The 13,890-nt window shown below is 45.1% G+C and overlaps 1 protein-coding gene across 8 annotated transcripts in view; it reads left to right on the top strand.

Moving 5' to 3' along the window:
- DENND1A (DENN domain containing 1A) overlaps positions 1–13,890 on the top strand; it is a 501,318-nt gene that overhangs the window by 439,892 nt on the left and 47,536 nt on the right. For all 8 annotated transcript variants that reach the window (XM_035015834.1, XM_035015837.1, XM_035015835.1 and 5 more), the window contains 3 exons: positions 1,086–1,157; positions 2,401–2,457; positions 10,647–10,778. In XM_035015834.1, the coding sequence (XP_034871725.1) occupies positions 1,086–1,157; positions 2,401–2,457; positions 10,647–10,778 (261 nt within the window). The remainder of the gene's footprint in view (positions 1–1,085; positions 1,158–2,400; positions 2,458–10,646; positions 10,779–13,890) is intronic.

Raw genomic sequence — 13,890 nt, forward strand, 5'->3', positions numbered from 1 at the left:
GGGTCCTGGGATCGAGCCCTGCATCGGGCTCCCTGCTCAGCGGGAAGCCTGCTTCTCCCTCTCCCTCTGCCGCTCCCCCCGCTTGTGTTCCCTCTCTCGCTGTGTCTCTCTCTGTCAAAGAAATAAATAAAATTAAAAAAAAAAAAAAAGCTGGCCCCATCTGGCCTCAGCCCCAGTCCTCCCGTGATACGCTGACCACTTGCTAGGAACACACCAGGGCTGCCCAGCGTCTGCACTTCTTTAATGTGCAATTCTCTAGCCCTAGAATGTCCTTACGCTTCCTGTACCCCACATGAACTCTTCATCCTCTAACGCCTTCTCTGACCGTGGACACACCTTATGCGCACAGCTAGTGCAGCTGTCCCGACCTTCGGCTGCAGCTGGGGCGCCCCCCAGACTGGAGGCCCTTGAGGGTGAAGGCCGGCCTTCCTGTGACTCAGTACCCTCCACGGCTAACACAGGGTGTCTCCGCAGTGAGCCCTCACAAAATGTCTAGAGCCTGTGCACTTCGTATCCGTTCGTACCCTCCTCCTCTTCTCTGTTCTTCCAAAGAAACTGAACCAAGAAATTGGTATGTTGGATTTGTACGAAAGCCACGATTCACACTGATGGCTACTCGTTCTTTCCTTCCCTCAAGATATCGATGTTAAGGAAGGCAGCCTACCAGAGTGATTAAAAATAACAACACAGAAAACCAAGGTGAGGAAAGGAAGGCAGGTGACCGAGGGTAGCTAAATAAACTAGAATTTCTTGAGAAGCCATAGATTACTATAGGGAAACCGTGCCTCAGAGAGCCTGTGAAGAGCTTTTCTTCCAGCCAGCGGACAGGTGCCAAGCAAAACACTGAGTCCCCCTGCAGCTAGTTATCACTATCCTCGTCCTCACCCCACTCCCAGTACCCACCCATTGCGATTCTGCCGCAGCCATAACTAATTGCCCGGGACCGGTTACCATCTAGGCCTGTTTCTCTAATTAAATTACACACTCTTGGAATGTTGCTTAACTTGTTTAAAGAGGAGAGGTTTTTGTTGGTGTTGGCCCACTCTGTCTTGAGTCCCCATCGCTAATTGACGTTTCTGTTACAGAAAGGAAGCGGAGCAATTCTGAACACTGTAAAAACGAAAGCGAACCCGGCTATGAAGACTGTCTATAAATTTGTGAGTACTGGTCTTGGTCTCAGGATCGGAACAGATCTGTCCCTCGGCATGATGAAACTCTTCAACCTAGCTGGCCCTGTACTGCAGAGAGGATTCAGGGGCTGCTGTGCTGTTTCCTAAAGCTTCCACGGCTCTTAGAATTACTTAGTGTTGATTATTTGGTGACCAGGTCAGTGATGTTTTTCATGTTAAACTGTTTCTGCTCACAGTTGCTGCAATCAAGACATGGGAAGCCACGGGTTTTAGCTTTTAATAAAATGTAGACCAGGTGGCTAAAATGCTGGCTGATCCGAGCTTGTGTCCCTGAGACCCGGAGGCGTGGTCAACCGGGCGTTCTGGTAAAACCTTTCCTACGGGGATCCCCATTATCATGTCAAAATGAAGCAGCTCCTTTGCTGGTTACTAAAAAGTGTTCATGGTGGGACACGCTCCCTAACTGTTGTCCCAAATTCTTCATCATCTCTCTCACCACTGCCCTATAGGACTTGCATTGTCTGTGAGACTCGTGCCCACAGCAGAGAGAAAGTAGGAGAACACGGCCACTCCCGATCCGATGTTCCATCTCTTACAAGCCTCAAGTATTTTTTTTTCCTCATGGTTTCTCTTGCTTGCTAATTTGACTGTGAGCCACTTGGGTGGTTTTGTTTTATTTCCATTTTTAATTTTGTTAGTCCTTTCTGTGCTTAAGTTGTAGTTATTTTAACTGGGCAGGTGGCTGCCAACAGAACCACACAGGTCTAAAATGACGGAAAATAAAAGCCAGGGTGTGTGGCGAAATGGGATTTAAGAAACGGCACCAGGGGAACCCAGCGATGTGTCTGCTCAGGCCAGTCAGCCCCGGCAGAAAATTGGTCCTGAGGCCCTGCCCCAGTGAAATGTAACAGATATTCAGATTTTTGCAGCCTCAAAAGCTGCCGTTCCATCTACACTTACTGGTAGCTGTCACCAGGCTGCCGAGATAAATAATTACGGAGAGCAGAAGAAGGCCTTCCAAAGGGGGGAGAGAGAAAAAAAACTTAGGGCCATCAAAATGCAGAAAATAAAATCTCTGTCGCCTCTTTAAGGGATTTTTTTAACCTCTTAACATTGTATTTGTTTTTGTAGCCGTTATGTTTTCGACTTGATGATCCCATTTTTCCTTCTTTTTTCTAGTAATCAGAGAAGGTGATTCGCGACGGATTGAAATCAAGCATAGTCCCTGCTGGAAACAGGGAATCTTAACTTAAATTAATTTTTCATGCAGGCAAAAGATCATGCAAAAATGGGAATAAAAGAGGTGAAAAACCGCTTGAAGCAAAAGGTACTTGAAGTTCTCATTCAAAATGTATAAGCACCGTATATGAAATGGGTGGCCATAAAAAAGTATGATGTGATCAATAGAGGGCTGTTTGATACAGTGTTGTTAGCACACTTCCAAATGCACTACCAGCTGTCCGGGAGTTTTCACACTGTTATAAATATTCACAGACAGAGACTGTCTTCAAATAACATTAAGACTGGCTTAAGCCCACAAAGGCAAGCAAGTTCAGAGTTACCGCTATCAGTCTGCCCCTTGCCCACCCCACCGGGCCTGGGGTTCACGGGGCTCTTAGAAACTGGCTCAGCCTACCCCTCTGGGCACCTCTCCTTCCCACAGCTGACCTCTACCCCGGGGCAGCTGGTAACCAAAATCAAGAAGCATCGCCAGGGGAATGACCTCCGGGGTTCGGGCATGCACGTGGCCACCGCACAGATACGGGGCACACAAAGGGTGGGTTTCAGGAGGACGCTGCGGGCTCTCCTCACAGTGCTGGCCTAACCAAGAGGAGCCCAGCAGTGCCTGTTTGAGACTCTTGGGCAGCAGGACTCCGATTTGTCTCCTTGGACCATCAGTAAAATGGTACGAAGTCCTACAGGCTCCGTGCTGGCCAAGAGTCCCCTGCCTGATTCTCTAGCCTTGTACAGGGAGGTTAATACATCAGAGGGCATTTTTACGTGATGACGAATGTCATCATTATCAGTTACCACTCTTCGATAACCACTTACTGAGGATGTTCCAGGCTGGGAGCTTTCACATTTAAGCCTTAGAACAACCCTGGGAGGGTATGATTCCCATTTCACGTGTAGAGAGCCTAGACTATGATTCAGAGGTGAAGGAATTTGCCCAAGGTCACGCTGTTGGAGCCTACGGAACCCGGATCCGGTTCCAGACCCATCCATTTCCAGTGTCCATGCCCTTACCATGACAGCGTTTCGTGCTGCCTTCCTGAGACAAGTGTTTGCTTTCCAAAACATGTTTGGGAGCACTTACTTCATTATCCCACACCCCCAAAATGTGCAACTCTAACAAGGGCCTTCGTCTATCTCAGCAGTTTTTTAAAATTTGAAAGCAGTTTTAATTTTATGAAGTCAGAAAGGACCTCTCGTTAACTCGAAATGGTCCAAGGAATTGATTTCTTTCTTTTAATTGCAAGATAATTTGTTACGACTAAGCACTTAAATTCCTAGTTTCAGCTGAGAGTGAATTTCTAACAGCTGAGATTCAAGTCCCGAAATAAAAATCCTGTCCTGTAAATCCACGTAGACCCTACCTGTGGTCTGTTGTGCCCTGCCAGAGGCTGAGAGGTGGAATTCTTTCCTTGGATGTTAAGTGTGATCCATACTTTTTTATCTCCTATCCCAGTCGCATGGAATTGAGTTGGATAAAATACAGAGTGGCAGGGAGGGGGTATTTCTCTCACCAAATTTTCCCTCCTTGATGACCTGATCATAGGCTCAGCTGGTGTTAGAATACTCCTTGAAGTAAGTAAAGAAAGGGGTCCCTCCTCAGGCAGAGGACAGATGCTCCTCATTGGTCGGATCTGCTCTCTGCAGGCCATCGCCTCCCTCCCGGTATGTGGAAGCCTTGGGCCTGACGAAAATCCCCGTTTCCTGATACGTAACATTTCTGCAAATAACCAGTTAAGCCCCAGTTTTTTGATGTTGTGGTTCAAAGGTTCACTTAAACAATCTAGATCACCCTCCTTCCACACCACCTCCCCTTCCTTTCCTTGATAGTGTCTAAAGCGGGTTTTTTTTTCCCTCCCCTTCTCCTCTTCCCCCTGCCAGTCTTTTCAAGAACAGCTTCAGGAGATAATGTTCTATAGAAAGTGTCAGTACATTTCAGGTGACACAATGGTGAAGGCATTTTATAGAAATGTGGCTTGTCACCATCGGACTGTTGACAGATCTATTAGTGCACCTTTTTCAATTTTCACTTTTCCCCCCTTCGGTCTTACAGATTTCTATAGACTTGATATTTTGCAGTTGTTCTTAGAAGAGCTATTTTGTAATTGAAACTCTAGCATTGTTCAGTGCAGGCAGGACTTGGCTCTCCTGCTCCCTTTCTTGAGCTAATTTAGGATTTGGCTCCATCTGACCTCTCTCACTGCAGTAGAAAATATTTCCTTGGCTTTTTTGTTCCCCTCTCCTCTGCCCCCTCCCCTTCACATGGCAACATATCTGTGTGGCTCCCCAAATGTGTCTAATGCAGACATCTCAAGTTTGGTTTCTGCTATGAAATTGAGGCAGTTCCCAACAAAGATCCAATTTTCAAATGTACTGGGCTGCCACCTGGCCTCCTCTAACTCTGCATAGTGATGGTGACCTCGCAGATATAATCAAGAACCCAATCTTGCCCTCTGCGCTCTTGCCTTGGGTTTGAATTGCAAATAGAAAATGTGGGGCCGACCTGCGGAGAGGTCACCATGGTGCGTGGAGGGTCCATCTCTAATATGACTGAGCAGGGCCCCTTTTCCATCCCTTGTTCATTTGTGCTGCAGATTTTCAAAGCATCTGAAAGAGGAGCTTTCAGGGTATCTGTGTGACCATTGGCAAATAATTGTTAATAGATACTATAGTGTGGCTTTATTCCATACCTGCTCTGCTTCAGCCCAACAACAAAAAAAGAAGGATGGATAACATATTTCTCTAGGTAAATGCAGCAAGGTGGTCAAGTTCTTCTGTAGCTTGGCCTCCTTTGAAGTCTGAGTTGCTCAAAATTAGGAAGAAGAAGCAACGGCCAAGATGCTACCCAGCTGCCGCTTCCTAAAGGGAGAATGTGGTGCTCTCCTCCAGAGCGTCTCCCCGCGGGACCAGGCGTGCAGGAGAATGCCGCATGGCTGGGCTCCTGACTGTCAGCACAGCGCATTCTCTGGCCACACAGTGCGAGGCTGGCATCACTGGGCCCTGTTTGAAAGACGATGGGCACACACGTGCTCCTTCTCACCTGCAGGGAACATTAAGACACTCACGTAAGGATGTCATTTTCTCGTCCATTGGGAAACCCCTGAAAAACGATCTTTTTTTTTCTTCAGTATCAGAATGATTGAATCAAATGGGCCCATTTCACAGCCCTTTTGAAAGTTTCTAAATCTTTGATCCTGGAAAGATAAATCGAGCTTGTCGATGTGTTTGTGATGGAGAGGAGCAAATTCACAGTTAGGTCAGCGAAGCCTTGAGTCTCTGGCCAGACATTTCTGAGTGTATTGAAGGAAGTAAGCATGTGTGGCGCAGGGAGATCTAGGTAGACTCTCGTAGAACAGACATTTTCACACCTTATCACACAACTGTCAGCTCCCTGTCTCCACATTAAAATACGCTGCAGCCTCAATCACAGAAATTCCAACTTTGGATATTGTTTTGATATCAATATTCATATTTTAATTTGCATTCGCTGTGGTGTGAAGTAGACTGCAAGAGAAGGGCGCTGCACGAATCTGAAAATGGGAGACCAGCAATCTCAGTCAGAGACATGAAGGGCTCTGCCTCACGCCCACCGGGGCCTTTGAACCCCTGACGCCGTGGTGTGGTATTTGGGCTTCTGAGGTAGATAAGCTGGGTTTAGTGCTGGTCGGTTGTGTAGGATATTAACTGTGTGACCTTGAGTAAGTTAGTAGACCTCTCTGAACCTGGTTTTTATCCTCATGTAACTAGGAGAAGGATCGACTTTTACTAGATTGTTGTAAGGATTAGAAGAGGTAATGGCTTTCAACAGCAACATCTAGGAGCCACTCATTAAATGGGAATTTCCATCCTGTTCATTTCCTCATATCCCACATCCAGAGCAGCCAGTCTCTCCAGACGCCCACATGTACACACCCTGAGAGCATGGCTGGCATGGGATCACCTCCCTTTTGGTCATCCACACGGCCACCAGCAATTTTTCTAGAACGCAGCACTGACTGAGGCACTCTCTTGATTAAAACCTCTCAGACCTTTCAAACCTTCCTCCACCTCAGCCAGGGGGGTTCTTGGAATGTCCCAGCTGCTGAGCCACTTGCCCTTCCTTAACCAGGGGGTGCTGTCTACATACCCCAGCCAGGAAGGCTGTACCTGCATCTCTGCCTCATGAAGTCATATCCTCAGCTCCTTCCGGGTCCACCCCCTCCCCAGCTCCTACCCAAGGCCACTCAGCTCCCTTCCTCCCCTGGGTTTCTGCCTCCTGACTTCTCAGAGGTACTCTGTCCAGTGCGTACTGCATGCTGTCCCTACCTCCTCCACAGACAGGTGGAGGGTAGACCCCAGTCATGATTTTCGATTCCAGCAAACTCTTAGGAAAAGTGATGGGAACTGAATTATTTTCTGACTCCTTTACTTTACCAAGAGATGGGAACTGGTTGGGCCCCAGGGCTCCTGGTAAGAGATTTGTCACTCTGTGGTGGCCTCTGATCCGCAGCTCTGTCTAGTGCCTTCCTCCTATATGACCCTTCGGGAAGGAACAGATTTACCCCTCCTGTCAGCTTCTTGGTTTTGCATTTTCAAAATGACATTTCAACAGTCTTTTTTTTTTTTTTTCTGTTTACAAATAAAAAACATGTTTATTGGAGACAATTCAACAAATCAGACAAGCAAAAAGAAAATGATCTTGTTTTATAACCTGCATTTTCACTTACTGTATTCTCAGTATTTCCCAGACCACTAAATGTTTCTTCTGCCTGTCATTGTTTTAAGTGGCTACAGAAAATTTTATCTGATGGGCATACATACATTAATCAGTCCCTTTCTTGGATACTTAAGTTGGGTCCAGTTTTTTTCTAGGCCAAGTATTCTCATAGGTAAAACATTGCAGGAATTCTTAATTATTTCATTAGGATAAATTTCTAGGAATGTAATTAATGGGCCGAAGGGCATGCACCTCTTTTAGGGTTTTGATATCAATTGCCAATTTGTATTCCCTCCAGAAGGGTGTGAGAGTGCCTATGGTCCCAAACCCTTTGCTGGCAGCTCCTCAGCTCATTCTGAGACCACAGTTTCTTTAATTACAGGATCTCTACTGTGCCCGAGATCTCTGCTAGTAGATACAGTAGAGGATGTGAGTTGGCCCTATTTCTTTCTTGACTAGGGCTCCTCCCACTCTGCTCTCTCTGGGAGGAAGCAGTTGTCCTTCCCCAGCTGTAGGAAATAGTGAAGAAGTGAATAAATTGACAGGGCGAGCCACGGGACTTTGTGAGAAGTCCTTTGCACTTTGGGATCTTCTAACGGAAGAAAATTAATGTGCAGCACTGTTTTTTGATGCACAAGCACATTTGTATATCGGACACATTTGCCTTCCAAGTGTTCAGCTCCGTTTACAAAGATTGATCGGAGAGCGTGTACTATATATTCAAGGCTCTCAGGCAGAGAACCCAAACCCCAAGGAATTGACATTCTTTAGGGATAAGAAGTATGTGCAAAGAGAGCAGAAGGGGTGGCAGTAGAGGGTCAGTGTAACAGAAGGGGGAGATCACACCCGCTGGCCCGTCGAGCACCTCCTCAACTCAGAATGCCTTCACGTGTGCTGCCATCATGGGTCGATATTGGTATAAATGCCAGAAACCACAGAGCTCTTGGTTCCTCCACTTTCTAGCTGTGTGGCTTTGGGTGAGTTGCCCCCTTTGAGCCTTGTTTCCTCACCTTATAAAAGAGCGATAATCCTGTTTACCTTGTGGTTGCTGTGGAAACTGTGATCGTGAAGGTCAAGGGTCTGGAAAAGTGCCTGCCAGTAGTAGGTGCTCAGCACAGCCCAAGGGAAGCTCTTTTTAGACTGTGCTTTTTCCATTTTGCAGGGGATACGAGCTGTCAGTTCAGTTTGCACAGTACTGTAACATTCTCCACGCTCCCTCGTGTTTCATCTCCTTTAATTCATTCTCCCTGTAGCTTTGAAGTTCACCAAGCAGGTGGTGGTCTCCTGGTTGTAAAAATAAAAAAATAGGTACAAGACAGTGTTTACTTATAAGCTTAAACTAAGACACCTTTCCCAAAACCACCACACACATTTTTTTTAAATAGCTATCATCTTATAGTTTTTATTACTATCAATATTTTCTCACCATGTAACCTTACTGCTCCATTTCTTTATATTTTTTTTCAGCCCGTCACTCACACACACATGCAGTATTTTTCGTGGACTAAAAATGGATTCTTTTTCTTTTCTTTCTTTTTTTTTCCTTCTTTTTTTACTTTTTTTTTTTTTTTTTTTTTTTTTTTTACTGTTTGGCTTTATTCAACCTTTGTGTCTGTCTTCTCAGTAACCCCACCTGGATCCAGAGTGACTCTTTTGCCCTTTGTTACTTTCTGGCGCAGATGGAGCCCCTCCCCTTCTTTGTTCCACTTGACCTGAGCACCTTAGGGCAGCCCCTTTTCTAAAAGAGCCATTTCTAATTGGCTGTCGGCAGCCTCTCATCACGCAGGCTAAGACTTGGGGGCCACTTACTGCAGGCCCTCCCTGCGAAACCAAGAGGCCATCACCTCCCTGTGTTGTTACCAAGCAGGGCTAGAGGCTGCAGCTGGGTGTGTGGGGTTGAATGTAGCAAGATCCCTACAGTTTATTATAATAAAGTTTATACCTTTATTAGTAGGTATTCCGTTATTATTGAGTGCTGTACATAGTACATTATTGGATCATAATGTTCTAGACACACTTATATCACTTTATTTCCTTTACTCCTCACAGCTACCATATCCCCATTTTACAGACAAGGAGGCAGAGATTCACAAATGTTCCGTGTGTTTCTTCCTTAATGCATTATTATCCAATAAGGGACCACTTTCCTCTATTTGCCACCATTCTCTTTATTTGGCTAGGTTAAAAGCAACCCGTTGTCAAGTCTTTTGTGTGCAGAATTTAGTGAATACTAAAGGTGTGTGTCTTGTTGACCAAAATAAGACTTGTTTTGCAATGAAAAGAATTCGAATTTTTCTTTATTACTTCATTCTGACTGGGAGTATTTTTACTTGGTTAAAAAAAATTATTATTTAAATGTTTTTCATTTGTACATTTATTCTCTGCCTTGCTCCAATGAAGGTCTAAGCAACTTTCACAACTTGAGTAAAACATGTGGTCCATACAGCACAAGTGGGCACCCATCCCCATCTCAAAAGAACCAAAGGAAGCATTACCTGCCTTTTGCACCTTGGAGTTTTTTTTTTTTCTTTATACTTTGACATCATTCAAAAGAAACTCAAATTAAATGTAAATTTCTGAATTTCAATATATTACTTTGGTTCCCTAAATGTTCTCCAAGTCATAAAATCCGAACTCAGACTTGGGTCTCCTCAGTCCCTGCCAGAAAGACTAGGTAAGGCAAGGAAAGGGGGCGGGGTGGGGAGGGGCACAAACACCTCGTTTTCACAGACAGTAATGTCATCAGTAAGCAAGCGTGGAGAAAGTGTCCACACTCACAAATAACAAAGTATGCAAATTAAAACAACAATGAGGTCTAATTTTGCACCTCTTAAATTAGCAATACATTTTTAAAATGATAAGGCTAACAAGTACTATGAAACTGATAACTCACCCATTGTCAGTGGTTGGTGTAAATTGGAAGGCAATTTGGTAGAATGAATAAAAAGGCTTAAGGTGTTTATATCTCTTGACCTAGTAATTTCATTCCTAGGGATTTCTATAAAAGAAATAATCCAAAAGAAAGAAAAACTGCAATGTTTATCACTATGGTATTTAGGAAGTAAAAAAAAAAAGAAGAAATAAGGAATAATCTAAATGCCCAATAGTAGTAGAGTGGTTTATTAAATTATTATATATCCACTCAATGAAATATTAGCATCTATTAAAATTATCATTCAAATGACTATAGCACCATGGAGATGCTTATAGCGGGAAAAAATAGAATGTAAAATTATCCATGAGCTGTGATTGCAAGTAATTTTTAAATGCATATGGACAAAGTGAATATGTAAAAATGGAAATAGCTGTGTAAGGTAGTAGGACAAAAAATTTCCCCCCACCCCGCTATTATGAATTATTATGTTGTCTTTGTAATTTAATGTGTATGATTTTGGTTTCTCATGTCCTTAAAAGTCAAAGAGCCAAGTTACCCTTCTACTTCCTCCATCTCCAGCAGGAGGAGAGGCTCTGAACATCCCAGAGGGAGTGTTCCGTGGCAGGCCCCTGAGCTGTGGGGTGCGAGGGGGCATCTGCTCGTGGCAGGTAGCGTGACCCCAACACCAAACCAGACTGGCTTCTCCCCGCAGGACATCACCGAGAATGGCTGTGCCCCCACCATGGAAGAGCAGCTGCCAAAGACTGTGCCGTCCCCACTGGTAGAGGCCAAGGACCCGAAGCTCCGAGAAGACCGGAGGCCAATCACAGTCCACTTCGGACAGGTATGTACCCTGGCCCTTGGACTGGTCTTGTTTTGTTTTTTTTTTTAGCAGAAGCTAGAGCACTGCGGCAGACAGGCTTTTCGTTTCCGCTCTCTTTGGCAAAACCACTCCATGGAGCTTTGCACATCTTTGAATGTTTATTTGGTACAAATGTGGTTTGAAGGGAAATTTTTCAAAAATTTTGAGGAGCCAGCATGGCTCTGGTCATAAACGAGCTCAGCTCTTGAATGAAGTCATTAAATGCGGCTGCCGCCTCCCCCACTCCAAGGCACTCCGCGGAAGGCGCCTCCGTTAGCTAAGCATCTCATTAGAACACTTAGCATCCCAGGCCCTTCTTTGCACCTTCAAATAAAAGGCAACAAGCGAAGTCTTAAAAAAAAATCAATTAGGAGTTCTTTATTAATGTACTTCCTGAAAATCAATATCGGGAGTCGTGCTTCTCAGAGTAAACACCCGCGCTACTATTCCAGAGATCCGATTCTTTCACCAACTATTTTTGATGACCCGAGCATTTGAAAAATTGTCTATTCGTTTGATTTTTTTCCCCCTTAAGTAAAACATCGTATTCTGTATAGAAACTGAATTTTTAAATCTATTTCCGTGCAGTGGTTGTATTTTTAGCTGAAGAAGATTGTACACTCTCCCGTTTCTCTTGAATTGACTCTCTTGATGAGCAAAAGTCATAATTATTTAGTTTGTGAAAAATGGTTCTCAGCAAGATGTGACTGTGACAACAATTTGCAAGGTTACTTATTTTTAAATCACTTGATTCTTGAGCCATTTATTAGATGGAGCATCATTAAAATCATCTTTATGACTTTATCTTAAATACGATTGCTTTTTCATCACATAAAGGCTCTAGAAACATACATTTTAAATGCCCTGTTTTTAACAGACATTTATCAAGTGCCTACTGTGTACCGGCATTGAGCTCTTTAAAAATGAAGAGAATTAATGAAATGGTTGCTCTGGGTTATTATGGTAAGGGGTGAGTTTGTTGACTTAAGAATCTTCTTCTGTAATCAGTATTTTCAGATCATACATTCCTACATCTTAAACTTGGGGAGGTTCGTCCCTTTTTCGGATTTTACACTTAAAAAGGACGTTATAAAAATTGAAATGTAGTGCGAGAAAGGAGCATTCTCGGGGCAGGGCTCACTTGGTTAATGCTTCTCTTCCGCTGGTGGTGTGTTTCCACCCCTGAAGAGCTGCCTCCTCTGGGGCTCAGGCCCTGTTGGAGAAATCTGCACCCCAGTTTCCTGGCGGAGTTTGCTGAAAGCACAGCCCCGGTTGTAACCAGCATGGCATTCCAGAGGCAGCTTCCTGCTTTCCTTTGTCCTCATTCCTGCACACACTAACCTTCCCATGAAAAGAGCCCCTCGCTGGAGTTTGAAGCCCATTACAGAGAAAGAGGGGGCGGGGGAGAGGGATTTCATGGTGTTAAACATTCCATTTTCGAAACACAAAAAAGGAGGCCCTGTTTGAAATGGAGAAAAACCTTCTTTCCATTTCAGCAAGAAGCAGAGATGCTTTAATGTCATTCCCAGCTAAATGCAGAATAAGAGTGTGTGTGTGCGGGTGGGGGATAAACAATTAAAAAAGCCACCCCAAACTCTGTTGAAATAAGAGCTGTCTGTGCCTTCACAGGTCTGTAAACTGGAGAGGATGAAAGTGGCTTTTTCTCCCCGTTTGTCACTTCCCTCACGTGGCTGCGAGCATTATGCAAGTGTACAGGAAGGCAGGATTTTTTTTTTTTAATGCGTGCATGCGGATTAAGGTCAAGCCCCAAGTATCAGCCATGCAGCGGGCTCTCCCTCACAGCTGCAACCGCAGAGCCTACCCACAGCCGCAAGATGCCTTAATTGAGACGTGCTGTCAAAGTGACAAACACATTTGCATACAGTCTACACTCTATTTATTTTCTCTGGAAAGGTCTACAGTCTGCTGTTGGTTGAACATTCTTAATCAGTTTGCTGTAAGTGAACTGCCAGCTAGCTCACTTGTGCCGGCCGCTTCTTCATTAGGTGACAGATTAGCTGCAGGGGGGATGGGCCAGGGAAACCGCAGACCCCTTTCTTTTAACTCTTTCCGGCTTCGTCCCCGTGCGGGGTTGTCCTTTGGTGCTTTTCCCTGGCGCCTGCCCGGTTTGCTGGGTCTGTGACCGGAACCAGCAGTGTTTCTAGAGCACCTACTACTGGCAAGGATAAGTTTTAGGGACTTTCTATTCTCCTCAAAGAACAGTCTTTTGAGTTCCATTTCAAAAAATGTTTGCCACACCCTCCTACCATCTGTGCTATTCTTTTCCTTGCTGTTTTTCTTTAAATAGACTCAGACCTGACATCCGTACCAGCTTTAGCCTCATCTTAAGTAATGACGTTGACAGAATCACAGGTCTGACGTCCTAGTCCCGTTTTTTTCCTAAGGCATATCAAAAAAATCTTTTTAAGTGTCAGTCCATACATCGCCTGCACCACTCATGTGGCCCCAACAGTATGCATTCTGTTTTGGGGAAGCGTGTCATCTCTGCCTTAGCCTTTTGAGGAAGGGGCCATTAGCCACATTTTAGAGACCCGGAGCTAGAGCCCAGGGACCTGAAGGGACCTGGCTAGGGCCACGGTGCCAGCACAAAAAAACCTAGGACAGCCCAACTACAGAGCCCACTCCAGCTCCCTCACCAAGCAGGGATTTCAGCTGTTTGATGTCTGTTAAAGCCAGTGGGTCCCCGCAAAATCATTTGAACTAGCCAGACAGTGACGCTAACCTCAGAAAGATTTTGCCTTGGGTTTGCATTTCTGTGGATCCCATTCTTTAAGAACACTTAGCTTTCCAGCGGGGACAGAATACTGTTGAGGTGGTTATTACATTCCAGGAGTACTCCATGTAGCCAGCCAGGGGACCTTCGCGTGGACACAGGGTGGGGTGGCAGGGAGCCGGAGGAGGCCTGTGTGGAGCCCTCACACGCAACCGTGCTGGGCGCTGGCCAGAGCTGCCTCTGCCAGGGGAGAGAAGGTGCTCTCCTGCCTCTCGGCCTCACTGCAGCTTCCTCCTTTGAGGCTATGACCATCCCTCCATTTAATTATGCATCTGTTCATCCATGTACTGAGATCTACCA

The sequence above is a fragment of the Mirounga leonina genome, unplaced genomic scaffold (assembly GCF_011800145.1).
Source record: "Mirounga leonina isolate KUSES-001 unplaced genomic scaffold, KU_Mleo_1.0 Mir_170, whole genome shotgun sequence".
In the NCBI taxonomy this organism is placed as follows: Eukaryota; Metazoa; Chordata; class Mammalia; order Carnivora; family Phocidae; genus Mirounga; species Mirounga leonina.